Below are 27,389 nucleotides of genomic sequence, written 5' to 3' on the forward strand. Positions count from 1 at the left end.
CGTACAGGCTGATAATTACGTCGCTAAGATTGGTCTCTTTTCCACGTAATACGTTATTAGAAACATGAGTCATATTTGTGAAGCTGAATAAAGACTTCCTGCACATTGCGCGATCGCGCAGCTTCTGGGTTTGTCGCCAATAATATCGAGTCAAGTGAGGCCGAGCATCGCAAGCTCATCTCCCCAGACCCCGCACACAGGGTTGAGCACTGCCACAATACTGATAAGAGTTGCTCGCGTGACAGCCCGTTCTCAAGCAAACATCTCTGCCCCTAGTCCAACTCAAGCCATAGAATCGTGAATTGATCTACAATGATAGTGATAACGGCGTATAAATCGTCTTATTTGTCTACACTTAAAAATGGTGAAATCAAACGTCAAGGGCCAAATTAGAAAAGAAAGAGGTCGAAGTCTCACAACCTCCAGTTTTACTTGTGAAACACAGGGATCATGGCTACGTTAATTTATCACGGCTTAGAGTGGCAAAGACGAAATTATCCCCTTTTAGATTTAGAGTCTGCGACCAAGATTCTTCGCGAAAACGAGGCCACTTCAATATTGCAGGATCTTAGTACAGTGCCAGTCACCCGGGTCGATATCTTGAGACTCGAGGCTTCAAACCCTTGTCAAGATAACTTTACAAACGAGGTCGTTGACGTGGGCGCTTCCCGTCCGTGGAGATTCTGGGGTGTTTTCGACGGCCATGCGTAAGTCAAACACTGAAATCTCGGCACCTGCACGGCTTGTTGATGATGGTAGTGGCTGGCAAACCTCGACTGTTCTGAGTCAGGCTTTGGTCTCGTATGTGGCGCGAGAACTGAAAGATGCATTCACCAATGACGTGAAAGAACCTTCCGTAATTGATGAAGCAATTAAGAGAGGCTTTACTCGTCTAGATGATGATATCGTTCAAGGGGCTCTAAGATCCATCAGCAGTGCAGCAACCCGGGCTGAAATCATCGCGGATATAGCTCCTGCAGTTTCCGGCTCGATGGCTGTCTTAGCAATCTATGACCCAGAATTGTCCATTCTTCGTGTTGCCTCAGTAGGAGACTCGCGTGCCGTTCTCGGGCAGTTGAGTGGAGGGAATTCAGCCAACGGAACTTGGAACGCTCTTGCACTGTCAACCCCACAAACCCCCGTGCGTGAGGACGAGCTTGCTATTCTGCTCAAGGAGCACCCTGATGAGCCAGAAATGATTGCCAACAAGCGGCTACTTGGTATACCTGTCACTCGGGCGTTTGGTGATCATCGGTGGAAGTGGCCTGCTGAGGCTATTGCCGAGGGTCGTAAAAAGTACTACGCTTTCGAAGCCCGGCCAAATTTCAAGAGTCCGCCCTACTTGCATGCAACTCCGGAAATCTCTACTACCGTTGTAAAGCCGGGAGATTTTGCTGTTTTGGGCACGGATGGGCTTTGGGACACCATGTCGGCAGAGAATGCAATAAGATGTATGTCTATGTGGATCCACGAGACAAATCGCAGGGTTGACGAGGGCGAAGAATATCTGGGCAAGCTGAGTGATGCTCATGCTGAGTCAATCCCGGTGACGGAAGAAGAGCAGGAAACACGAGTAGGAGAAACATGGTCCTGGATAGCGCGCCCAGAAGACTTCGTTTGTGAGGATGCTAATGCGGCTACACACCTCATACGCAATGCTCTTGGCGGCAACAGGCGAGAACAATTCTGTACCCTCATGGGCGTCTTGCCACCATCTACAGATGACGCGCGGGATGACATGACGGTGCAAGTCATTTTCTTTGGCGATATAGTCAAGGGTTGCGCATGAGGCTCCTTATCTGTGAAAGTGTTTTCTTGATGAACCCTTTTATCCAGCTCTCCTCTTTGAGGCTGGCCGAGAAATCGCATATGATTATTCATTTCTAAGACCGCAATCCCAATTTTGCATCATTATAGGAGAATTTACAAATTACATAAGAAATTTTTCCTTTATATAAAGCAACGTGCTAATAATTCCTTCGCTATAAAGCCATAGACGCCATTTGACACCCTGAACTAACGTCCATGGTTCATCCATGGTTCATGAATACGCCATCTCAGTGTACGTAGGCGCGGTTTCACAGTCGATGACACCGGTCGTGTCATGCACGTCCATTATCATACAAATGCCGTTGAATTGATGCATTCGCATCCCAGGTTCCACGAGGACTAGCTCGAGACGCCGTTTTCGTGGATCAAACCCGAACAATACGAGCCATGTATGAGATACTTGGGTCTACTGTGGTGTATGGGGCAGGTCATACACATCAGGGTGGAGACGCCGGAGTCACTGTGAGAGGCAAGGAGGGTCTGACGGAATACCCGAGTTTTGGCCTTCTACTAGAGTATGCATCACAACATGCCTAGAGCGCTGCTTTACCACGAGATTCGAAAGGTAGAGCGAGCACCAACAGACCAGAAGCGATGAAAAGGGCCCCGCTCGTATAGACTGGTGCAGCCGTCTCAAGATTAGCAAACATTGCGATAATGGGCTAAACACAAGGGTTAGCAAATGCGTCAGGTCCAAAGGAGTTTGTAGTTTGCCTACAGCCATAATCCCGAATATTCGGTTGCATGTGGCGCTCAAAGCATTCCCAGTTCCTCTTTGTGGTGTTGGAAATAGCTCCGGGGTATAGCTATATAGCACAGCATACATGACATTGCTGGTGAAATTGAAGGCGCAATTCCAGCCCAGTAGGGACTTGGAATCAAGCGCGGTTGTTGACCCATAAAGAAACACACCGGTCAGGACGGTCGATAGAGCAAGCGTTCCTTTTCTGCCGAATCGTGGTAGCTCGACTAGGAATCCGCCAAGCAGTGCCCCAGGCACACCCAGCACGGCGATGATCAGAGAATTGCGGTAGGTGAGATACGTAGAGCCGTCACCAAAATCTGCTCCTCTGGTAGCCTGGATGTATGGAAGGAACGCATTGTACAAAGGGTAACCGAGGCCAATGAATGCCCAGATAATCATGATGAGTCCTGTAGACCAGGCAAGTCGTCGGCTCGAGAACAAAACGCGGACACGGCTAAGGTTGACCTGCTCAAGGTGACGCCTGATAGCCTCTCTCGCATCCGTACGCTGGACATAACCACCGGGCTCACAGGCCTTGAGATCATCAATCGTGAGGCTAGATGACTTGCCGTTCCTACGAGCGACTTCATGAACGACCCGCACGGCATCCTCATCCCTCCCTTTGCCCATAAGATACTTAGGAGATTCATAGATGGTGAACAACACGAAGCGAATAAAAAACACTGCTCATTGTTAGCACTTGTTGGTAGGTAAGCATGATAGACAGCGGGAACCATGCGAGTTCTTTGCCACGAGAATGATTTCTTCTTACTTATGAGAGTCAAACCGCCCATCGTAATGACGAAATACCTCCAGCCCATATTCTCGGATCGGGTACAAGTTGTGTTTTGCTGGCATGTCAAGTTTCCCAGAAGAGGCCAGGCAACAAGGGTGGCGATAACCTGGGCAATAGCCCAGTCAATAGAGAGGATGGTGAGTAAGTACTGATGCGATGCAGGGAGAAACTCCAGAAAGATAGCGGAGTCCACAGGTAGATTGCCTCCAACGCCAAAGGAATATAGGGCGGCAAAGACACCAATACTAGCAAAGTTAGGAGCCCCTGCTGCGACCATACCCCACAGTCCGGCGAGGCCAAGCGTGGAGTTGAAGGCCCATTTTCGGCCAAAGATATCACAACCAAACCCCCAGAACACAGCACCAGCGAGCAGGCCAATGTTCTGGGCGAGAGTGAGAAAGGGCCCTTTGGACGGTTTGAATTCGTTCTTGACAGGCGTGAAAATCAAAGATGTCACGATAGGCCACAGATTATCGCTCGCCCAGCCAAACCCCACGACGATGAAGAGCTGCCACTGGTACCAACCCATTCCGATATCCTTGATCTGCATTTTGGGTTAGTGGAATTGCCCGAGGGAAGATGGTTGAGACCGTAGACATGCAGCTCGATTCAGCACCCTCGCCTTGGCCTCGTAGATGGGGTCGACCTGGCCTTTGGGGAAAATGGCAACATCATCATCAATGCCGATCTCCGTGTCAGTGTCATGACCTCCTAAGCCATCGTGGGCGCCGGCGGCTGCAACCGCTTTCTTGTCGCCGGTCTCAACGTCGGCCATGATGAAGCGCAACACGTGAGGCAATGCCGTCCTGGCGCCACACTACACACCGTAGGCAGCAGCAAAGCACCCAGGCGTGAGGTTCTGGACGAACAAAGGAATATAGGCAATTATGTAGGAGAATGCAGAGAAGAAAGATGGGTCGGGAGAACAGCAGCTTCAGTGTAGTAAAGGTCGCGGCTCGCGTGTCCCCCACTCCGTCCGTCAAGGCCAGTAAGCTTAAGAATGATATACTTTCGAGCGGTCTGTCGATCTCCCGGCACGCTGGAAGACGTGTAAATGCCCATCTATCGCGCCATCTAGACGATCCCTCGTAAAAGGGCGGCCCGCCTCCGGTGGCTTGGGTGATTTGGTGCAGGGCCGCCCTGTGATTTGTGCGGGGTGCATGGCAGTGTGGTAGGAATTACGTAGGACAGGGCAGCACATTTGATGGCGATCATGCAAGTCTCCAGTAATCGATCGCTCCTCCCACAACAAGGTTGGCTGGATGATGGGCGCGATGGGCTCCTCAGAAAACCTTGTGGTGGACTGTCCCACCGGTCAGCTCCGAGACACCTTTATATCATCCTTGCATTCCATTGCGTCTTCGATAAATCAAGGGGCACTGAAACCCTAATATTAGCTTTATTCCCTTGAGCGACCTGGGGGAATGGGCTGTAGACAGACGATCAAATAGCTACCTATCTAAGAACACCAGGTAACTAATTCAAGTATTCCAAACAGGTTGTTGCGCGCTGCGGTGCAGCTTGCATCCAAGTTTCAAACCTAAACGGCCGGTAGGTGCGGGGGTTGTCAGCGTCAAAATCATATCTTGCCCTCAGCAGTTTAGACTACCAGGGAAATGGCCTGACTCCTACATAATTAACCATCTACTGGTCACTAACAAAGGCCTTCGGGGGGTCTGGAAACTGCTGCAATATCAAAAACTCCAGACTTCATTTGATGTGAGAATGTTGGAAGTAGCCGCATCTGGTACTCTTATTCACTTCATTATCTTAGCTTCAAATTCTGCAAACTTTGACAAAGTTCAAAGGCCCTGTGTTATTTTACAAGGGCTCTTCATTTCTCGCCTGTCAGAAAAAGCTGTTTCTCTCCTGAATACACCACCTCACATAGTTCAAACACGGCCAAAATGAGGGATGCCCAAGCTATCAAATGCCTTCACCTCAAAGGCGTGACAAAGAACCAATATTAAGGAGAGCCGCAGAACAGACCCTCCAGAACATCTGGAAACGCATAGACCAGCAAACCGTGAGACCGTATCAACCCCGTCTATTACGCATAGGCCCGCCAAATCTGGTGCTCCATTCATAAACTCGAACAATTTGCACTTATTTACCTGTAGCATTTGCTACCTGAGCTTCCGAGCATTCAGGGATGTTTGCACTCGTTTCTTTCTCATCCGAGAAGTTTTCGGATACTTTGATGACGTGAGACGTCGGCGGTGGTGGTTTCAATCTTGGGCGATCTGGATCTGAAATGTCCAGAAAGGCCAACTCCTCATCTGCCCGGGTGGTCGGTATTCCATCAGCAGCTTTAGACCATGTGCCGCATCCGACGCCTTCGTGAGCTAGTCGTTGCAGTTGTAATGTCTCGTTGACACACCACTCCACATTTGCGTAGGCTCTAAACTTACGCCGTCTCTGTAAACAGGATAATAGAGGCGACAGTGCATACGAGACAACGGAAATGAGCCCGCCCAAGCCAAATATGATACCAAGGCCAAATATGCTAAAGGATGAATAAGCCGTGCTTCGGATTTTCTTGTTATCAAGGTCTTATTAGCTCTGTCTGATCAAGCTAGTAGTCCTGTTATGAGGGTATTTACCTGGTTCTTGCAGAGATATTCTTCTTGGGAATTACTCGGTCGTTGAATATAAGTCCGAAGACGAGGGTCTGAAGGCCCTGCTGCGGTAGTCACAAAGCCTTCTTGGTGACTAGTTAAAGACACGGCAAACCAAAATGCTACATCTTTTTGCCACTGGTTTGCTGGAATGCTACGCTGGTAGCCCGAAGCCAGGTAATTGCGTGCAGTTAAAGCTTGTGACCCTAGGGCGTCAACCGCACTACCGACCACAGCTGCATTGCTGGTAATGATTGAGTAGATCCAGATAAACCGGTTGAAGGTCTCTGTATTATGCCCAAAAAGATCGGACCCTCTATCTCCCGCGTCCATAAGGCTACTGAGGGGAGCGCAGCGGTCCTGCTCTGGTAGGTTCGGGTTGCAGTATTGCCATTGTTCGACACAAGCCAATGGGGATGCAGGCTCATTTTGCATGTAGGCCGGGAGACGCTCAGGTTTGGTCCCATAGAAATCTATATACGTCTTCCACGGTTTCGTTGCCTTGTACCAGTCATCCTCCGTTTTGTTTGCAAAGGTGATGCCATTGGCCGAAAGGAATATCATGTCGACATCTGCGTCGAGCCGACGTAGCTCTGGAATTGGTTCAAAGGTTGACGAATAGTTGAGGGACCCATTGTACGGGTGTGCCCAAGCGAGACTGGAACACTTGTTAACATTGATACATCAGAAATACACATTTCTGTTCAGTTTGCAAGTCTCGTTTGGTTCTCGAAGGAAATCTCGAACTCACCCTAGACTGTAGTCATCAGCGGCACTAGTACCATTGGCAGTCTCTGTGTCAGTTTCGTACACACGGTCGTTTGTGTATTCATAGGTGTAATCTCTACGTTGCTCGTAAACGCTATACGGCCCAAAGTGATATCTGGTATACGACCTATCGCTCGAGATATTATGGGACGAGGTTCGATTTTCGGTCTTCAAGGGGGCACACTGCAGCACATGTCTGAACTGCACTCTCTGATCTGGCGGTGTGTTGAGGCCAAAGTCATTATTACTATCAAGGTAACCTGAGTCAATCATCAAATTTGAGTCGTTTTTGCGACAGATATCACCGCTGAATGGACACGGGCTGTGAGTGTTGATAATGAGGCGATCAGCTAAGTTTTTCTTGACGAGTGTCGCACAGTCTAATACGCTAGATGCATTAGACAGATAACATTCCTTGGCATAGTTGGTTTGCGCTACGAGCTCCGAATAAAGCGCTGGGCGAATAATTGCCTCATTAACTTCTGCCGACGTATCGATTGATGAGTTGATCCATCCACAAAAGTCGCTGGAGATCAAGACCTCGTTACCGGTTCCAGTCGAGACCCGCGATGAGAAACCGCTGGCGATGATGAACCCAAATACACAACAAGAGGTAATCACAACAGGTGCAAGCATGCGCAGAAGCATGCGTCTCGTTGATCTTTTCCAGGCCCATGCCATTTGTAGGAACGACACTAGGCCCGACTCTGCATTAGATGCATTCCGAAATATTGCCTGGCGTTGATGATATAGGCCGTCCTGTGGAGAGTGGGACGAGTAGAGGAGATGAAAGACCACACAGCATATCCGCCAGAAGCGCGTACCCACAAATGTGACAAAGAAAGCAACAAATGCAATGAGAAGGTCACCATCCTGCCTCGTGAGAGTGAGAGTCGAGCCAAAAACGCGTCCTTTGGACCAATTGGTCCACACGCCCAGGTAGACATGATGTTGAGTAGACGACTCAGTGCTAGTTGATATCCCAATGTCCATATTTGCAGACGAAAGTTGGCACAGAGGTAAGTATGAATGCCCTTCAAGGTTCGCAATGATGAATTCGAACTTGGTAGTCTAGCTTAGGGAACTATAAAGAATTGTCGATCAGGTCAAATATAAAGTGCTGCAGTTCCCCTATTTTTGAGAACAGCCTTGGGCACAGCCTTGATATCTTGACATATGGAACAAGCCGGCATTCACTCTCCTATAGGCAGCTTCATATCTAGCATGGAATGGCATGCAAGCTAGTGGCCAAATGCTTGCACTCGATCACGGAAGGTTAGATTAAATCACACTACAGCACGGCACATCAGATCCTTCTAGCCCAGCTTGTGATACCGGATGATACCTGGAACCATTAGACTCGACCTCGGATCTCAAATCATTGGTTGTGGAAACGTGTTCGTCCAAAGAAGCGTTTATCAAGTGCCGCATGAGTGCCCATCATTGGCCTGTCTAGCCCGAAACGCCGGTAAATTATATACTGCGCCGCAATATCATATATCGAGCTGCATGTGGATATTAAACGGATAGGCTGATTGCGCTTACTTTGTTTTCCCCTCTTTCAATGCTACCCTGTCTAATGGTCCCAAAGATCGTGGTTTCACAATATGGAAATGGTACACACACGGTTATGATAGCTTATGGTTCTCGACCTTACTGGCGACAAGCAAGACATAGCGGTGGTCAAGTTTTCCCATCTTCTAGATACCTGATCACAAAAATTCCCATACAATCTTGGGATAATCAAAAGCTGGAATAGGATTCATAGGTGATTTGGTCATTCAGGAGCAGATGTGTGTCCCTGTATTATGTGTTCCTACTGTCGACAACTTCCGACCTCTTAAGATCTGCGATCTCGAAATGGCGGAGCTCCCCCCTAAACATGGTCCAGCTCATTACTATCCAGTAATAGAACTCACTACGTCAAGGACCTTGTTGCCTTCCGTAGACGGCAAATATGGATAGGCAATTGATCATTGTAGAAGGGACCCAGCTGGTCCCGTCTCTTCGGAACCGGAAAGTCCACTTGATGTATCGTGAATCCGGTATTCTGGCATGCATGCTGAAAAGCTTCGAATGTGGCTCGGTTTCTTTCAGTGGCTGCAATCACAATATTGGCCATAGAAGAGGATGCCACGAGCTCCTCCAATGTGCCCACAAGAGCAGGAATCACGCTCGGGTCATATGTAATGTCTGCACCAATGACCAGATCAATATTGCGGCCGCCGTTCCACTCCTGTTCTTCGGTTCCAGTTAGGGCATGACCCCATTTCAAATCCATCGGTGAGATGGTTCCAGAGTCCTGGAGCCCGTTGAGGAAGATGTTATCAGGTAGGTTGTTGACTACATCATCTGAACCATCTGATGCGATGACGTGGGCTGCGGCGAGATGCTTGGCGCACAGTATTGACAGGAATCCAGTGCCAGCGCCCAACTCTAAGACGCGCTGCCCATTCACTAGCCGAGGGTGTGCACAGAGATACTGCCCTAGATGTATGGCGGCCTCCCAAGTGCGTAGGCCAGTCGTTCCGAGTGCTGAAATGAGCGCGCGCGACTCGAGAAGAGTGATGCTTGGGACCACTAGCGGGACACTCTGTTGCATGCGTGAAAGGTGATAAGTAACATAGGATTTCTGCTGTGCGGCTGTTGCTTCTGGAGGCAGTGGCTGCGACAGCAACTCGGAAAGGCTTGCCATCAGATTATCTGACAACCCCTGACCTGCGCTGTTAGGTCTGGAGAGGGGACTGGATGCGACACAAAAAGGTACACTTACATGTTTGTCCCAGTCTTCTATACTCGACTCGACTCTCGCCACAAGCTCTTTCAACACCCGCAACTGGTATCGAAGTGGTGGGGGGTGATCCAAGGCCGAATGGTCGAACAGCCGAGAGTATAGCTCCTCTTGCACAGCATCTTCCCTGAGGATGGCGATGTCTGGAAAATCCAATGACTGCTCTGCCTGGAAGTACTGGAAACAGAAACGGTTAATCTGCGACTTCTCCTGGGCCTCACACTGCAGGGGCATGGCACTAATATTGGTTCATCTGATATTCGGAGACGAGCATTTGAGTCTGAGCTACAATCTTGTTGGGCGAATATGAGAGCTTTAATGAGTTCCAGATAGCCTCAATTTTGACTAAACAGAGGTCGCTGTTCAGGCGCTAAATGTTCTTCGCTACAGGCTTGCATTGCACTAAATTGCCTCTACCTCCCCACCTGGATATCCATTAGATCACTGACAACAGCGACCCGCTCAGACATATGGTGTCATGTGATCACATATCCAGGATAACGGGGCAATTGGTGAAGCTATCTAGGTAGGTACCCAGGTAGGTAGTGGACTGGGCTTATTGAGCATCTAGTAGCTACCAAGTCTGTTCCGAGCAAGGGTCGATCCACGATCTCTTCAAGTCTGACGATGATTACTGGGGTCTTTCCGGTGCGCTCCATGGAACGGCTTTTGTTGGATCGTGTTTGCAACCAGATACCCGCTAGCTACCAACTGTACATTTATGCTGGGCTATTCCTAGAGTAGATTAGCTGGGGGAGCTCCTGGGCTACGTAAGGGTGCTTAGGTGCGCACTCGGAGGGTCATTTGCTCTATCACATGATCTGCAGTCGTTGAAGCCTTACATTTGGGGCATCGACCTTCACGTTAGGGTTCGGACCCAATTAAGCGACACGGCTCGGAATTTTCTGCTCGGCCTCCACTCCACTCCCAGGGCTCAGCGAAAGTCGAAGCGAAAAATCGTCTACCTCTCGCCCGCCGCCTGCCTCTTGTTCTCTGCCCAGTTCGTTGAGAGAGACAGATTCACCTGCATCCCAACACCACAAACATGGCGGACGCAGACACCCCCGTTACCCTGCGAACTCGCAAGTTCATCCGCAACCCTCTGCTGGGTCGCAAGCAAATGGTCGTGTGAGTACAGCCTCAGTCTTCCTCGGCCATCGCGCCGATGTTACGCCATCACCAAGACCACCCTCCCGCCTCGTTTCCCTGGTCGATCAATTCTTGTCGCGACGAACATACACAATCTAGGCCACGAATTATGCACCGACTTGAAGAGATTTGACGACGGGTCTCACCGATGACTAGATGTTCGAGGACAAACCCGCCTGGGGAAGGATGGCGGGGATGGGTTTCGGGCGAGCCTGGAGAACGTAGTTGCTGACCTTTTTTGTTTGTTCACAGTGACATCCTGCACCCCGGCCGCGCCAACATCTCCAAGGATGAGCTCCGCGAGAAGCTCGCCGGCATGTACAAGGCCACCAAGGACCAGATCAACGTCTTCGGCCTGCGCACGCAATTTGGTGGCGGCAAGACCACCGGCTTCGCCCTGGTCTACGACTCCCCCGAGGCGATGAAGAAGTTCGAGCCCCACTACAGACTGGTCCGCGTGGGCTTCGCTACCAAGATCGAGAAGGCGAGCAGACAGCAGCGTACGTATTTTCCACGCATCGTTTTGGTATTCGGCAGGACTGGATGAGAGACACGGGGAGAACTGAACACCCTCTGATCGTTGGGCACATTGAAATTGTCGGCTGACACATCTTTCTCGAACAGGCAAGCAGCGCAAGAACAGGCAGAAGACGCTCCGTGGAACGGCAAAGGTCAAGGGCGCGAAGGCGAAGAAGGAGAAATAAACGGCTGGTTGGCGTCGCATATTTCCTTCTCCTCTTCGGGTTCACTTCCAGGGCGAGTTGGTTGGGCATTCCTGTGGCTTTGTGCAAACATACAAAAATGGCATCTTTGCATCCGACAATCGAGATGGCACGATACATCTGAATGACGGTCAATCATGGAGGCGTGACGGATGGGCTTCGATGATTCTTCTCAGCTATAGCATACAATACAGAAATTGCATGTTTGGCAACAGACATTGACTATGGCATTCGCGTTGGTGCATCTACCCGGGCTCACAGATATCATTCTCAGCGGTTCCCGCATTCTTGCTTTCCACAGTCACTTCTGTCGCAAAAGATCCTTCTATGTCGGCTGCTGGCATACCCTGCGCAATTCCAAAGCAAATTATATTGATCTTCCACAGAGTTCGAATGTTTTCCTGCAAATAGTGACTGGGTGACTCGAGAGGTAAGAAGGCTCGGATCATGTGGCACCGGGAGTTAGGGGATCGTTCAATTTATTCAGGTCCGAAAGGGAACGAAACAGGCGAAAATGGGGGAGGTAAAGTTGTTATAAGCTGAATTTCATGGCAAAGTGATTAACAAGGAGGTTCGTCAATGTCGATACTTGACATTGCATACGAAGGGCGTTTATCACATACCAAGGGATGCTGTTGTATGTATTCCTGGGTACAGTTTCGTATATGGACACTGCACCTCAGGCTTTTGTGATGGAATGATTGCTAATGGAAACATTTCTTGATCTAATCTAGGTGACAACGCCATGCAATGGTATGATCATTGGGTATCGTCACTCCTCCTGTATTAGATATTTACAGTTGCCTTGGATTCCGGTGCCTGACTGGCAGTAACTCGTCTGGTACTGGCAGTCTTTGCATTTCCACGTGCAGGAAGGCTGGCTCCTCTCAAACTGCGGTTCTGTTTCTGTGACCCTCTGACAATTCTCAAGGACTCTCCTCCCTTATAATTGTCATCTATGCCATCTTCGGCATAATATTCAGAGTACTCCGGCTCCGGACTGCTGGTCATGAGAGACACGAGTTGCGACCCAGCCGGGACAGTGAATCCTGTAGTGCCTCCACGTTGATCGCGTGTCCTCGGAAGACTTGGTGGCGAGACCGATTCCTTGAATGTTTTAACGTCTCTCTTCGTACGAGATAGGGTAGAATCAACTCCCGAAGTTGTTGTCGATTCTCTGACAAAGCTTTTACTTTGCTTAGAACTCCCATTGGCGCCTGGCGAGTCCTTGATTAAGGTCGAAGTAGTACCAATTGGGGACTCCTCATCGCTCGCTTCATCGAGCCTGCGCATAGCGGCCTCGTATGCCTCATCTCCATCTCGTACATTTGTGGACTGTGCTTTCTGTGAAGGCAAGCATGCTCTAGAAGGGCCGCCCACAGCTCCTAGTTGTGATGCAGTGTGCCAAACTTGACTGAGAGAGGGAATGGAGCTCGCACTGGATATATCGGATGCCGCAGGGCTTGATGGAAGCTGTGGCCTAGTTGTCGTCGTATCCGACTCTTGATCATGACTATCTTGCGAGGTCAATGCCAGTTGCTTTTGCGATGGGATCGAGTCATCTGCTGCGCCGACGGATTGGGAAAGTGAGCCATTCAGTAGATCATGACTCAACGATTGATCGGGCTGTCGTCCACTGTGCACACTATCAGCAGTTGATAGCATGTTCAAATTTGGGTAGTCGACCTTAGCCATAGTTTCGCCTGTTCCTTCGACGTGGTCCACAGGATCATCATGCTCAGCTAAACCATCAACGTGTGGCTGAGACTCAGTGAGTGGTTGATGAGAAGACTGTCGCGAAGCCTGAAGGGACGCAGCATACGCTGCTTCGGACATCTCTTCCAATTGACGCGAAGGACTATTGTTGGAACCGCGGCTATTAACCGAAGGTGTCACGTCTCTGCATGTCCCAGCGTTGGTAGTTATAAGACTGAGTTCCACTTGAGGATGCTCATTCTCCAGTATCACTTGGCCGGGCTGAGTCGAGACAGACAAGCTAGACGCGCCATTATCTATATTCGCAATGACGCTCTCAAAGCCTTGGCCATCGAGATCCATCAGCTCTCCACTCTCAAAGCGCTTTTCAAAACCGCTTCGGCCAATCGTGGTCGACAGGTCCAGGCTGTTGTGTGTCTGGTGGTTTGGTTGGCTATCAGCAACAATTTCAGCAATTTGAACTGACTCCAAGGGCTGTTGAACTATCCGCGGTTTATCCAGATCCGAGAATGACAAGGTTCGGTAGCCTTCGTCTCCCAAATGATCTAAATCGTCGTCATCCAGATCCGGGGCTTCAAATCGGTCGTACACCCGCTGACCTGTCTCTTTATCGTAACTCTTCTCATTGCGATCAAGATTTCGGTCACGGCGAGCGAGCAACACCTCCATCATCAGGCCATCTTCCTTGACGCTGGTGACAATGCCAGTGAGGTTTGACACTTGAGGCTGCCATCCTGTAGCACTGGACAGAAGCCATGCCGTCCATGTAATAACCATTCCAACCTGCGCATCGCCAGGTTGGAGTAGGGGCAGGGATGACAGATCTGAGGGCAAAGACGGTAGGTCATCTAGGTCCGTTATTTGACTCTCAGCCGCAACCTGGGCCTTACCCGGTTTCAGTGGTCCGTCGTTATAGTTCAGTTCGATGTTATCAGTGCTGAGTTCAGCTTCGACTATGTACGAGCTGTCGAATGGCTGTTCTGTCGCGCGGGAGACTTTTTGCTTCTTGGACGCATGTTGAACGTCATCATCTTGATAAAACTGTGCTTGATTGCGCTGCTTCCGCTTACCCTTCCCTCCGCGACTCTGTTGTTGAGGGTCCCATCGCTGGACAAAAGGGAACGGGGGCTCGCTCAGAGTAATGTCTTCTTGACAGCATTCAACCGCACGATAGTTGATTTTCGCCTTCCAGTCCTCATGGCCATCGTCCGCATCTTCGGAAATAGGAGCCGGCTTGCTTACGCCGCTTATCTCCCCGGATTTGTTTTGCTCGACGCGCGTATTGATAAGCGGACGGACACCTTTCATCAGGTTAGCACGAATTTTGTCCGCATCTGGTTTATTCTTCGGGGCTTTCAAGCCCAAAGCACCAAATAACAATCGTTGGCCGGCGGAGACATCAAGGCGCATCCTTCGTTGTGATGAAGTGGTGTCAGGGCTCTCAATGACTACCGAGCTAGATGTGTCGGTGGCCTTGGGGGGTGATCCGATGAGTGCTTCAATCTCTTCGATTACATCCTGACTGCCACTCGATTGGTCTACAGATAACCGTTCCATAAGCACCTGTTTTCTTGCTGAAAGCTCGGAGTCTTGTTTCTCGGGCTCCGTTCCATCTGGAACAGCCGGGAGATACGAATTAGCTGCATCAACAGCCAGACCAGAATTAGCCTGCTTTGCAGCCCGTCTCCTAGCATTGCGTTTCTGCGTTTTTGACTTGCCCTGGCCTGGCGGGACCGGTGTAGCCTCCTTGACGCTAGTAGTTGAAGGAGGCTGTACATTGCGCGCACCCATTGATGACATCTTGACGAGTTGACCAACGCTGGCCGTAGCAGCTTTCCATTTGGAAATCGAAGCATCGTGGTCTGACTCTGAATCGGATTCAGATTCCGAACTTGAGGAGTCGTCGCTGCTGCTATCATCTGACGAAGTATGATCGCTGCTATCTTCGCCCGAAGAAGATGCATTGGGACTAGCACTGGCAGCTTTGTGCTTGGTCTCATCGGCATCGTCCTCGTCGTCATCGTCGTCACTAGAGCTAGAATCACTGCTGCTTCTATCACTCGCAGCGTCAGAGGCGTCATCATGGCTCCGATCTGCCTTTGCAGGAGCTTCCTCTGGTCCGCTGTCGCTTTCAGAGCCACTGTCTGAATCGCCACTTGATGACGATGATTCAGGCTCAGAATCAGACTCCATTCCCTTGTCGTTCTCCCCTGCTTCGCCATTCGAGCTTGAGCTTGATTCAGAATCCGAGCTCGAACCACTGCTAGATGTAGCGTCATCGTCTACTGCCAGTGATGTGGTGCTTCTTGCCGTAGCCGATAGGGTTGCGCTAGGTTCTTCTGTGTCAAATTTCTTGTTGACCAGTTTCATGGCATTCAAGGATCGTGAATCCCTTAGTGCCTGGGCCATATGAGATAAGGCATTGCCGGCAGCAATAGACCCAGGAGGGAAGCCATGCTGGTCGAAGTGTCGAGTGACAGAGTCCACTTCATCGTCGCTGCTGACCTCGCTCATCCCATCCGTATGTTGTTCTGGCGAAGACTGGTGCAAGGACTTCTTGTAGGCCAGCATATCCTCGAAATCCATTTGAGGTTGGTGGGACTTGGAAAGCTTCTTGTAGATTCTCCTCTCATTCTTAATTTTTGATAGAAGTTTCTCACAGTGCTCAACCGTCACTGATGGGAACGCAGCTCGTAGCGCCGTAATACGATCCAGGATGGCCAGGTCCAGCCGGCTGTCCAGACCCCTTTCAACGACCAAAGCTTCTTCATCGTCTCCCCACCCCTCCATCTCTGCAACCTCTTCACGAAGGGCATTGAGTTCGTTGGCATCGATGGTAGATTCAAGATCATCTAGATCCATGTCATCGTCCCCATCGTCATCGGCACTCTCAAGCCCAAAGTTGTCGTCACCATCTTCTTCCCGTTCTACTGCTGCGTCCTCAGCACTCGTATCGGCATCTTCAAAGTCAGCGATCACTCGCACGCTCGTTGGATCGTCAGACTCTTCCTCCTCCAGCTCGCCGTGTTCCGTGAGAAGTAAAGGTTCTTCATCGTCCCGGGAGTCCTCGTCCTCTTCGTCCGTGTCTTCGCCATCTTCATCATCGTCATATCCGCCTTCGCTATCGTCCTGTTCAAGGCTTGTTGGAGTCTCATCATATGTGATTCTGCGCCGCTTCCGAGGCGATATGTGAATCGAAGGCCGGTTTCTTGGAACTTTCAGACGCTGTCGTCCGAAAGCTACACCGTCGATCAAGTGTTTGCCGTCAGAGGAGATCTGGTACCGGCCACTTAATCTGCGCTTCTTGACATCCTCGGAGAACAAAGGTCGAATGCTGAACATAGAATCAGCAGCTGTAAGGTGAGGAGGCCAACTCCATATCGTCCTAAGGGCGTACTCACAAGACTTCCTCATCCTTCTCCAGTATGGTTGCCACGGGCTGGAAATGTAGGCACTCAAAGGGGTGGCCCTCGCTGTCTCGCAACTCTACGACGTAATCTTCGAGGCCCCATTCGCCGCTCTCGAGGGGTATGGTCTCGTTAACAAATTCCACCAGCTTGGACACAGTCGGGTCGTGCTCGAGGGGTACGTTGAAGACGATCCTCACCTCGGGCAGGCCGTGACGCCTAACCACGAGGCGGAGGCGAAGGCTCTTCTCCTTCATCTCCGGCGATCAGCGGCGGAGAGCTGGCTAGGAGAAGTGCGGGTAGCTGGGAATACGCATCGGAGATGGTGTGAGCCGCGAAACGGTTTGGGCAGACACCAGCTAAAGTATTAAAACTCAATGTACTGAAGGTTCACAAACTGACATCAAGAATCTCGAATTTGAGGTACTTGGGTACTTTGGGAGGCTGCAGTTGGTCAGAGCTCCTAGTGAGTCGCACCTGGCTGCACTCAACCTTTGATCCAAAGGTCCCCTGGCGCGCTCCACCCGCCAAACCTTTGGCCTGTGATTTTTAGATCTTGTTAGGCCTACAGCACTCCCTGGGTAATTTTCAGGCCCGCCAATCTCAAGGCCATTGCCTGCCAGCGAGCTGTTTTGCGAGCACACACATTGAGTACATTTCCAAAGTGAAGGTGACAAGAGCCAGAACCGGGTGGGCAGAGTCTCTATAACCCAAATTTTTTTTTCTCCAATAAGAGAGTAATATCTGCTACACGAGCATGGCTTACTTGGCCTGATATCCAATAAATTGCACTAAAGCCCCCCCTACGATGCATATGCACAACCAGTTACAGACCCAATGCTCCTTAAACCCAGAACGCCTTCTAACTCGCCCGGTAAATGTACGACAATGCTAACACTTGAGCACTTGGCTATTTACGAACCTCAACACGGGAGAGCCCTCTTCATTGAGGCGGCATAGATCCCATGTCAAGCATATGTCCCATCTTTTCGATCTGGAAATCGTTGTCAGCGGGTTGAGCATACTACAGATTGCGCATGCAGACGTACCTTTGTTTTGAGGTAGCCTTCCACCTCTTTGCTCTTGAAGCCCCCTCGCCCTCTCCAGCTCAGGGGCACCATGGCCACTCTCTCCTTGACGACGATCTCGCGGTTCGGGCCCTCCACCGCCCTGATCTTATCTGGGTTGTTGGTGAGGAGCCGCACTTCTGTCTGCCCGAGATCCTGCAGCATGGCCGTGGCCAGTCCATAGCTCCGGGCATCGGCCGGATGGCGGAGCAGCAGATTCGCCTCGACCGTGTCCGAGCCGAGATCCTGCAGATTGTATGCCTTCAACTTCTCGCCCAGGCCAATGCCCCGCCCCTCCTGCCTAAGGTAGACGATGATGCCGCCTGCCGTGTTGCCAGGCAGGGACATCAGCCTGGCCGCCTCGTCGAGCTGCTCGCCGCAGTCGCACCGGGCAGACCACGCCGTCTCGCCCGTGTAGCACTCGCTGTGGATGCGCACGAGGGGGATCTCGCTCCCCCGGGGCGCCGCCTGTGGCGCATCACCGTGCTTCTGATCATCTGCGCCCCGGCCACTGGCCATGCCGCTGGTCGTCCGGCCCGGGTAGAGTCTGCCAACGTACGCGCCCCGCACCATCCGGTCCATCTCGGTCTCGCCCTCCCTGGGAGCGTCGAGGCTCTTACTTCGAATGTTGTTGCCAAAGACAATGGCGAGGTGCTCCTTGTTGTCGACGTCGTTCGTGTACAGGTGTAGAAACATCTCGGTGCCATTGACGGTAGGAATACGCGCACGCACAATGCACTGCACATTGGGCAGGCGCTCCACCAGACGAGGCTTCTTGGTGCCACAGCCCCCATCAGGATCTGAAGAGTCGACGGGGACTCCGCGAGGTTGCGACGGCGCCGGGGCCGCTGAAGAGGAGGAGGGTCCGAAGACGGAGGAGGCGGCTGTGGCAGGAGTCGAGGTCCCCGGGGTGGACGGCGGGGTGAAGGAGGGACTTAGGAGAGACGGAGGGGGCGGCTGTGTCGGTTGAGTAGAGGTTGAGGTGGTGGATGCCGCATCGTCAATGTCGTGGTCCGCCGACGGAGGCACGGCCGATTGTTGGCTATGTGCATTTCGCTGGTTTGAGGGAGGTTGTACTGAGGACTGTGATAGATCATGGCGCTCGACGTCACTATCGCCAGGTTCGGGGCCGTTCTGCGGCGTCGTCCTCGGAGAGTAGAAGGACGGCAGGCTGTTCCCTCCCTGTTGCCACTGGTTCGCCATGCTCATTGCCGTGTGTAGCTGGAGGCCGGGCATGCTGGAGGAGGAGGAGAACGGAGCAGGAGAGAGGCGGCAAATGTCCCAGCGGCCGGTTAGAAATGGGGATCGGGCCTGGAGCGGAGGAGTTTCCGGGTGGCAGTTGCAATGGCGGGGCTAACGTATTAGCTCATAGGCACCGCACAGCACGCACGCATGCACTGATCAGCCGGGGTAGGTAGGTTACTGCGGTAGGGTAGGTACCTGGGTATGGTTCCGATCCGAAGAGCCGATGCTCGAGTGCTGAAATTTGTGACTACGGCCCTGAGTTCTCGACAGCCTCACAGGTCGTGGAGTTCAGAAGTTGGATCGGAGGGTCAATTTGCCAGAAGGCTTATCATCCAGTTGCTCTATTTTGGCGGTTATTCATTGCCTTTAACCGTCAGAATACATGATCAATTCCCAGCAAAATGTTCCATTAGTCATGCCCGCCCGCCTTCGGTAGACGCCCTGTGCGGGATGAATGACACTTTTCCAGGCCTAAGTTATTAGCGAAGAAAATTGTTCGCCGAGGTTCCTCCAGGGCTTGCAGAGAAGTCTTATGCCGGGATCTGCGGGGCTTTCCAAGTCTGTTGCTGGCGCATCGGGCATGCCAGGCTTAGGAAGCAGGCACTCGCCGTCAGTAAGCATGACATATGATTAGTGTCCATACATAGTACAGAGGTGGAGGACCAATTCTGTACTGGCGCACAGACAGTTCATGACAGGCACATGAGATTGATTTCTTTTGCATATCAAGCATGTCATATCTCGTCTGCACAGGCATCCCCAGAAGTCTACTGAAAATTGATTGGGTCTGTCTAGTTGGTTCCGAGTCCGTGGTGATGTGTAGGTAAGGTAGATGATAAGGAGCACAGCATCCCTGTCATGACGCTTGTATATGGTCCTTATGCACGTCTAAAGGCTTCGAACATTTCTCACCACATGCGCCATACTTGAAATTCCCCTAGGTAGCCGAGGCGCCCTCGAAAGGTCCTTCTCGAGGCACGAATCCGCTCGCCAGCGTCAACTCTCTGCCCAGCTCCAGTAGTTGCTCGTCCCTCCCCGCCTGGCCGATCAGCGTCACGCCAAACGGCATCTGGCGGCCGTTCTTGTTCGTCCAAGTGCCGGTCGGAACGGCCACGGCGCACAGGTCCAGGAGGTTGACAAAGTGTGTGAAGCTGCCCATCAGCTTGTTCCGCTCGATCGGGTCCTCGTCGATCTCGGCCACTGTGAAATGCGTCACCGTGCTTGGGACGACCAGCACGTCGATGTTGTCTCTGAACTGCTGCTCCGCCTGCCGCCTGTACAGCTGAAGGTCGAAGATGTCCTTGTATGCTCGCACCGCATCGAAGCCCGAAGAGGCTTCAAAAATGGCCTTGATCACGGGGTGCAGCTTGGAGAGCCCGTGGACTGAGATGTAATCGTCAAAAGCCACGATGCGTTGGGCGACAATCGAGGAACCATACAGCATGTTATTGGCAGACTGGAAGGCGTCGTACTCAAAGGCTGCCGGGATAAGGTTGAGATCTGATTCCAGGGTTCGAACTGCGGTCGAGAAGAGAGCAGCGTAGTCTGGAGACAGAACCTTTAGGAGGTCGTCTGGAGGCACGCCGAATCGAACCTCGTTGGTTCTTGTGGACCAGCTCCAAGGCCACGAGGGCGGCAGCCTTCGAGCGTAGACATCCTCCTCGTCGAACCACTTCATCACATCCCAGGCCGACTTAACGTCATCCACCGTCCTAGCAATAATGGTGATGCAGTCTGCTGTCTTGCAAGCGGGAACGAGACCAACGGTCGACAAAGTGCCCAGCGTTGGCTTGAAGCCGACAACTCCATTCAGGGACGCTGGGACTCTCGTACTCCCAGCTGTGTCCGTTGCGACAGTAAAAGAGACCAGGCTCGCAGCAACGCTCACCACCGACCCAGATGAGCTACCACCTGAGATGTACTCGGCATCATAAACACAACGAGGGGTACCGTATGGAGAACGATTACCGTTCAAGCCGGTCGCGAATTGGTCCAGGTTAGTCTTGCCGATGAAGATCCCGCCGGCATCAAGGATCCTTTGCACCACTGGTGCAGTGCGATTCGCCTTGTAAGCATATGATGGGCAAGCTAGGGTGGTGTCGTATCCTTCAACATCGATCGAGTCCTTCACCGAGAACGGTATCCCATACAGTGGCAGAGTTGTCGTTGGGCCATGCGTCGCGAGTGTCCTGGCCCGTTTGATTGCATCCTCCTTGAGGGCTACAGAGATCCAAACAGCTCTATCATGGTAGGCCTCCAGTCTCTCGTATACGGACTCAATGACATCCACTGGAGACAAGTCTCCGTCCAGGTAGCTCGAGAGTAGATGCTCAATAGCAAAATTGACCACGAATTTACCCATCCTTGCAACTAATTTTCAAACTTATTAAGCATGCTGAAATTTGAAATTCATATGATCCATGATGCTGGCCTGATAGCTTTAAATGCGCTTTGACTAGCCTTAGTGATACCATGAAGTTGTTTAGCCTATCCACTGTGCCGGAGTAGGGTCGGAATAGGGTGAGTAGTGCTCGCGGCTCTGGTGCAATCGATACCGAAGTCGCCGGCGGCCAGTGGACGGCGGCGGCCGAAGGCCACTGATAAGCTCCCCGCTTACCTTATGGAATGCCCTCATCGGCAACAAGCGTCCTTTACAATTATGGGTTTGTCTCTTATATCTAGAGCGTATGCTCGTCAAATCGTCTTTTGAAATGGCACGATGGGCCGAAATCCCGGTTGATAGCCATGGCCGCAGTCAACGTTCTCAAATTCGGTGTCTCTTCGCCAGCAGACACATTGCCGCTTGACCAACTGAAAGCCGCCGGATACGAGCCTTCTCAAGTACTTGGACTGGTTGGAAAGACTGAAGGTTCGTAAGAATTACTTTTCCGAATTGGTGATCTCTTGGCTTACGCAGAAGTAGGGAATGGCTGCGTGAACGACTTCTCAAGAACTCTTAGCACAGTTGTGTGGGAGCGTTTGCTATCTCCAGATGCTGTCACTGTCTTCTCGGGAGGAACAGAAGGCGTTCTCAGCCCTCATGTCACATTTATTGTTAGAGAAAAGAACCAGGAAGAGACAGGACTCAGAGCAGCCGTCGGGAGGACAAGGTCACTTGAACCTCATGAGATTGGTACACCAGAACATGCGCGACAAGTCCAAGAGACCGTGACCAACATGATCAAGTCGATGGGTGTCACGAGAGAGCTCATTCGCCTAGTCTTGATAAAATGCCCGTTGCTAACGTCAAGCAAAATTGAAGCAATCAGAGCAACCGGCAAGTCACCCATCACAACAGACACCTACGAGTCCATGGCCAAATCGAGATATGCCAGTGCCGTGGGCATTGCAGCTGCTCTAGGTGAAATCGCTGCCGACGCATTGAAGCCTGCTGTTTTGGCAACGTCATCAGAGGAACAGATATGGTCTGCCAAAGCCAGCTGCAGCTCTGGTGCAGAGCTGGAAGACAACCACATCCTCGTGCTTGCTTCGTCGCCAGTGACGGGTGGCCATTTGCGAGCGGTGTCAAGTTACATGGGTGACGCAATTGACGCGAAGGCCATCATGGGGCTGCTGGAGAAGGCCAACAACGATGGAGGGGAGGTTGTGCAGATGTTCGCAAAGGCAGAGGCAGATCCAACCGGCAAGATTCGTGAGAAAAGGCACACGATGAACACGGATAGCGATATTCACAGCACCCGCCATGCCAGGGCGGCCGTTGGCGGACTGATTGCCGGATTGACAGGGGACACGCAGGTTTATGTTAGTGGAGGGGCTGAAGGGCAGGGCCCGGTTGGAGGCGGAAGTCTGTGTCTTATTTATCGTTTGTCAGGCTGATAACAGAGGTGCCTTGGGAAAGAATCGCGGCAATGAAAGGAGAAATGCACATACTCATCCATGCCGCAGGCCTTGATTTTGAATCATCAACACTGCGGCTCAGTCAAATGCAGAGTCGCTATGCAGAGGTGATCAACACTTTCGCACAGGTAAAGTGCCTCTGTCATTGCAGGGGTAGTAAGCAGTCTTGATTTGTATTAACAGCTGGCATTTAATGGCACAAGAAGACCTGTAAGTGCGTGCACAGGTGAGAGTGGCCGGTGGGCTGAAGTGAAGACCGTTGATGTCCGTGATGTCTCCACAGCTTATTAGAGTATCAAGAACAGAGGCAAATTCCGATTAATATTCACATCATCAACAAGTAGTCGAGCCAATTTTGGATGGTTAAATTCATTAAACCTCGCATTTCAATCAAAACTCCGTACTGCAAATTTTACAGTTGTCATGAATGAAATGTACCGTATCTGTACAGTAATTAATTATACGTCGCTATCTATGCCGTCACCCCTCCAAACAGTTTACTCAGAGTGGAAGGTGGAGTGACGGTGACAGTGTGTGTCTGCCTACGACAACCACGTAACCTCCACGCAATGCTCGACACCGCGACCATCCATCACCCTACATCGCTCTTGATCTCCGTATGCGATACAAGAACTGAAGTGCCATTCATCATCGTTCCATCTGCTATCTAACTCAGATCAGAGTGCTGACTGTACTATACGATCACACAATGCTTATTGCCCCAAAATTCACACCAGAAGTCCTCATTGAGGCACCGCGGCGGGGTGCTGCTATTCCAAATTACAATGGAACATTGGCTCTCTACACAGTATCCACGCATACTATCGGAAAGGGTACCCTGAAGGAAGTTCGAGTTATGAACATTGAAACAGGAGACTCGGCCCAGATCAGCGACAGTAGCGAGGTTCGCGAAGCCAATTGGCTTGGTGACAATTCGAATACGATCATCTATCTAAAGTCGGCAGAAAAAGGCGTCACTCTTGTCATGGTCGCAAATGCAGACGACCCTTCCAAAGAAGCGTATATCGTTGAAGAGATCCCGGCCCCGGTCAGCCAACTCAAGGTTAAGGAGCTTGAGGATGGTTCTATCGCTTTCGCAATCGTGGGCTTAGTTGATTCAGATGGCAACCTTTTTAATGAGAAGACAGTCGAGACCAAATCAACCGTGAGGGTTTATGATACCTACCAAGCACGTTTTGTGAGCCTCCCTTCAGCCATTGTCTTGCATAGCTTCCTATAACGACTAATGAGCGATGCTGTTATAGTGGGACTCATACCTCAAACCCCAGAAGTATACAATCTGGTACTCTAAACTTGTCCAGTCCAACAACAAGTGGACACTGACTGCGCCATTATATAACGCCATTCCTGGATCCAATATTGAAGCTCCCATGGGAATGTATGACGGGCTCTCTGGCGGCACTGGTGCCTTCGATATCTGCAGTGCTGGTATTGTGTTCGTCGCAGAAGATCCCGAGAACAAGGATCCGTTCTATCAGGGCATATCAGATGTGTACTATGTGCCCCTGGAATCTTTCTCCTCGGCGAGTACAAAAGAGGCTGGAAAAGTGCCAATAACTCAAGACAGTAGTCCAGCTGCATACTCGAACCCTAGATTCAGTCCAGATGGCTCGATGATAGCGTTTTTAAGGCGTCCCCTAAGTCGCATGCAAGATAATCGTATTTACCTAGGACACATCGACGACTATGGCGCTTTAGATGTCTTCAGAATGGTCACTGGGACCGAATGGGACCTCATTCCAGAGAGCTTTGAATTCACTCTCGATGGTCACTCGCTCCTTCTACAAGCTCAAGATTGTGCAAGACTCGGTCTTTACGAGCTGGAGCTTCAGCCTCATGCAAAACCAAAGACCATCCTTCGGAGTGGGTCTGTCTCCGCATTTTATCCCCTCGTGAGAAGTACAGGTAACAAAGGTAATAAGCTCCTAGTCACTTGGACCAGTCTTGTAGAGAACTCGCTCTACCAGATCATCGATGCCAAGGGACGCGAAGGCCCAAAGGTCGTTTCATCGGCCTCGAAGAATGGGTCGAGGCTTGGTTTATCTCCACATCAGGTATCTGAGATCTATTTCGAAGGTGCAGGTGACTATTGCGTGCAAGCATGGGTCGTCAAACCTCGCGATTTTGATGAGAAAAAGAAATATCCTCTGGCCATGATAATTCATGGCGGGCCACAAAGTGCCTGGTTAGAGGCATGGAGTACACGAGTGGGTCCTTCGAGTCGTTCTTGGGCTTTTTAAACAGGACTGCTGCTGATCTGATTTCAGTGGAACCCGGCTGCTTGGGCCGAGCAGGGCTACATTGTTGTTGCTCCAAACCCAGCTGGTAGTACTGGGTTTGGAATAGATTTCACTGAGCGTTCGTACATCAAGTAAACCTGGCTTCCTGTCATTAACTAATTTAACAGTTGTTCATGGCTCTTGGGGTGGCTTGCCCTATCAGGATATCGTCAATTGTCTCGAATACCTGAAAGACATGCCTGGGATAGACCTTGATAATGCGGTCTGCGGAGGTGGCAGTTACGGTGGCTATATGGTCAATTGGATCAATGGAAATTCTTTGGGACGCAAGGTCAGTCGATTCAATCCTTGAACGAACAGACATATCTTATATATCGTTTAGTTTAAATGCCTAGTATCCCATGATGGAATCTACCATCTTCCAGCGGCCAACATGATGAGCGATGCTGTCGGCATTCAGGAGGATTTCTTAGGTCCCCCGTATATCTGGGATACGAAAAGCAATGAAGAGATGGAAAAATGGAACCCGGCTCGTCCAGATCTACTGAAGAATTGGAAGACGCCTATGATGATTATTCACAGTGACAAAGACTACAGATGCCCCGTAACAGATGGCATAGCTGCACATACGACTCTGCAGTCCTTAGGCACTCCTAGCAGGTTCGTAAACTTCCCTGACGAGAACCATTTTGTTCTCAAAGAAGAAAATTCTCTTGCGTGGCACCGTTTGGTCTTCGAGTGGACAAACAAATGGTCGGGTGTCGACAAAGGGAAACGCGAGTGATCAAAAACACCCAGAATGAAAAACAGGATATGATAAGTTAAAAAATATGAGCTATCACATGAGTACATTCTTTATAAGGGATCGTTTTCTGCTTTGTTTCCAAAATACCTCTATCCTGAGCTGAGTTCTGACCTATTGGCGATCGATCCAACAGTAGGCAACTCGGTGACTTGCTGATGTGGATAATGACCCTGAGGAAAAGAGTGTGTACTTTGTTGGCCCGGAGACACCGGACCTGCTGAAAGCTCATTTGGATAGATACTTGGTTGTTGTGGTGAAAGTCCCCCGGCTTGATCATATTGCTTGTACTCCCCAGTATGTGGATCATAGTACATCAGTTGCTGTTGATAATCCAGGGGGAATTGTTGGTTTGGCGAAGAGCTACCCATGCCAGGCTGCGCAGATTGTTGTTGCATTACCTGCTGTTGAGGAGTGGCTTGGTAACCATTGTCCTTACGTTTGTTCCGGATGAGCAAGAAGAATATGAGAAAACCAATCAGTGCAATAACCGCAACTCCGCCGATCGTTCCGCCAACAATAGCTCCGACAGGAGTCGATTGTTTGTGGCCATCATCGCCACTGCTGCTTGATCCAGTACTTCCTTCGCCTCCTAAGGTAGTAGTCGTACTTGGTATTAGTGATGATGGCGAAGCATTCAACGGCGTATTACTGCTGGAAGAGGAGGTGGTTTCGAAGGTGGTGGTGGTTGAAGCCGTGATCGCCGGAGGTGTCGCGAGTAACGTATCTATCCCACCATAGTTCTGGCACTCTAAGAGCGAGAAGATCCTCCCAGGTGTCGCACTCGTAGAGAAGATAAGCGTGTAGCACGACGGGGATTCAGACCAGCTAGACATAGTCAGTAAGTCAATCACCAATTGCGTAAGTGTTACATAGAGCATACCAACATATTGTCCTCGGTCCAGCACTCTTGCAAGCTCCCTTTTGTGAAGCTGAGAAGTCTAAGCATGACGAAAACATAGTCGATGTGCAATCAGTATATTCGCCTGTGCAGCAATCAAGGTTTCCAACGCCATCGTTCGTGCAGTAAGCAGACTCTTTCACACATGTCACAGGCGCGGCTGCACAAAAATATTAGCTCAACTTCGCAGCTTCATCGTGATGGTTTATGAGTGATCCAGTTGGCTTACATGAATAACCTGAGACAAAACCGCATGTATCTGTCCCCATTGTGAAGCTTTCGCGTCTGAGCAACTCCATTTGGCCGAATCGTGCCCCAGGATCTGGGGTTGGCGAGCTCCAACTAGATTCAGTCAGTACGCGGGGTCCCGTCTTTTGCGCAGGCGTCCAGGAGCGGTCATTCGACCGTCGAAAAGCTGGAGTGAAGGCATCTATGGTACAGAAGAAAGGAGCAAGAGCGAAGAGAGTGCTGAAGCGCGACATCATCATCACGATCACATCAGATTGAATACCAACCTCAATTGATGAGGAAGTCTATGTTCGATTGCGACATGACGAGAAAAGCAGCTACTGATGAGTGGCTTGTAGGTGGTCGATATATGAGCCGTCCACGAGTGGCCCCATCAGAGTCTAGCCGCATCTATATACGAGGGGCAGCGCGAGAGATATCTTTGGCACTATAAACAAGAAATATGCAGGCGAGAGGTGCTTGTC

The 27,389-nt window shown here is 50.9% G+C and overlaps 6 protein-coding genes across 6 annotated transcripts; 2 read left to right on the forward strand and 4 right to left on the reverse strand.

Moving 5' to 3' along the window:
- Positions 1 to 2,469: 2,469 nt before the first annotated feature.
- On the reverse strand, positions 2,470 to 4,146 carry UCRPA7_265 (putative membrane transporter protein; the record flags this gene model as incomplete). The annotated part of the gene is made up of 4 exons (XM_007912862.1): positions 2,470 to 2,492; positions 2,743 to 3,258; positions 3,348 to 3,915; positions 3,988 to 4,146. 4 exons carry the CDS (start codon positions 4,144 to 4,146, stop codon positions 2,470 to 2,472), a joined length of 1,266 nt encoding a protein of 421 aa, XP_007911053.1.
- Positions 4,147 to 10,593: 6,447 nt separating this feature from the next.
- On the forward strand, positions 10,594 to 11,401 carry UCRPA7_266 (putative 40s ribosomal protein s24 protein; the record flags this gene model as incomplete). Its single annotated transcript, XM_007912863.1, has 3 exons — positions 10,594 to 10,676; positions 10,950 to 11,197; positions 11,322 to 11,401. The coding sequence occupies 3 exons, from the start codon at positions 10,594 to 10,596 to the stop codon at positions 11,399 to 11,401; spliced, it is 411 nt and encodes a 136-aa protein (XP_007911054.1).
- A 1,897-nt stretch (positions 11,402 to 13,298) lies between these two features.
- On the reverse strand, positions 13,299 to 16,799 carry UCRPA7_267 (hypothetical protein; the record flags this gene model as incomplete). Its single annotated transcript, XM_007912864.1, has 3 exons — positions 13,299 to 13,319; positions 13,388 to 16,469; positions 16,537 to 16,799. The coding sequence occupies 3 exons, from the start codon at positions 16,797 to 16,799 to the stop codon at positions 13,299 to 13,301; spliced, it is 3,366 nt and encodes a 1,121-aa protein (XP_007911055.1).
- Positions 16,800 to 17,485: 686 nt separating this feature from the next.
- UCRPA7_268 (putative gtp cyclohydrolase-2 protein) lies at positions 17,486 to 18,845 on the reverse strand (the record flags this gene model as incomplete). Its single annotated transcript, XM_007912865.1, has 2 exons — positions 17,486 to 17,536; positions 17,592 to 18,845. The coding sequence occupies 2 exons, from the start codon at positions 18,843 to 18,845 to the stop codon at positions 17,486 to 17,488; spliced, it is 1,305 nt and encodes a 434-aa protein (XP_007911056.1).
- Positions 18,846 to 19,791: 946 nt separating this feature from the next.
- On the reverse strand, positions 19,792 to 21,216 carry UCRPA7_269 (putative allophanate hydrolase protein; the record flags this gene model as incomplete). Its single annotated transcript, XM_007912866.1, has 1 exon — positions 19,792 to 21,216. The coding sequence occupies one exon, from the start codon at positions 21,214 to 21,216 to the stop codon at positions 19,792 to 19,794; it is 1,425 nt and encodes a 474-aa protein (XP_007911057.1).
- Positions 21,217 to 23,421: 2,205 nt separating this feature from the next.
- Positions 23,422 to 23,952, forward strand: UCRPA7_270 (putative prolyl oligopeptidase protein; the record flags this gene model as incomplete). The annotated part of the gene is made up of 1 exon (XM_007912867.1): positions 23,422 to 23,952. One exon carries the CDS (start codon positions 23,422 to 23,424, stop codon positions 23,950 to 23,952), a length of 531 nt encoding a protein of 176 aa, XP_007911058.1.
- Between the last annotated feature and the right edge of the window lie 3,437 nt (positions 23,953 to 27,389).

This window comes from Phaeoacremonium minimum (genome assembly GCF_000392275.1).
Source record: "Phaeoacremonium minimum UCRPA7 unplaced genomic scaffold PA7_03_scaffold_20, whole genome shotgun sequence".
In the NCBI taxonomy this organism is placed as follows: Eukaryota; Fungi; Ascomycota; class Sordariomycetes; order Togniniales; family Togniniaceae; genus Phaeoacremonium; species Phaeoacremonium minimum.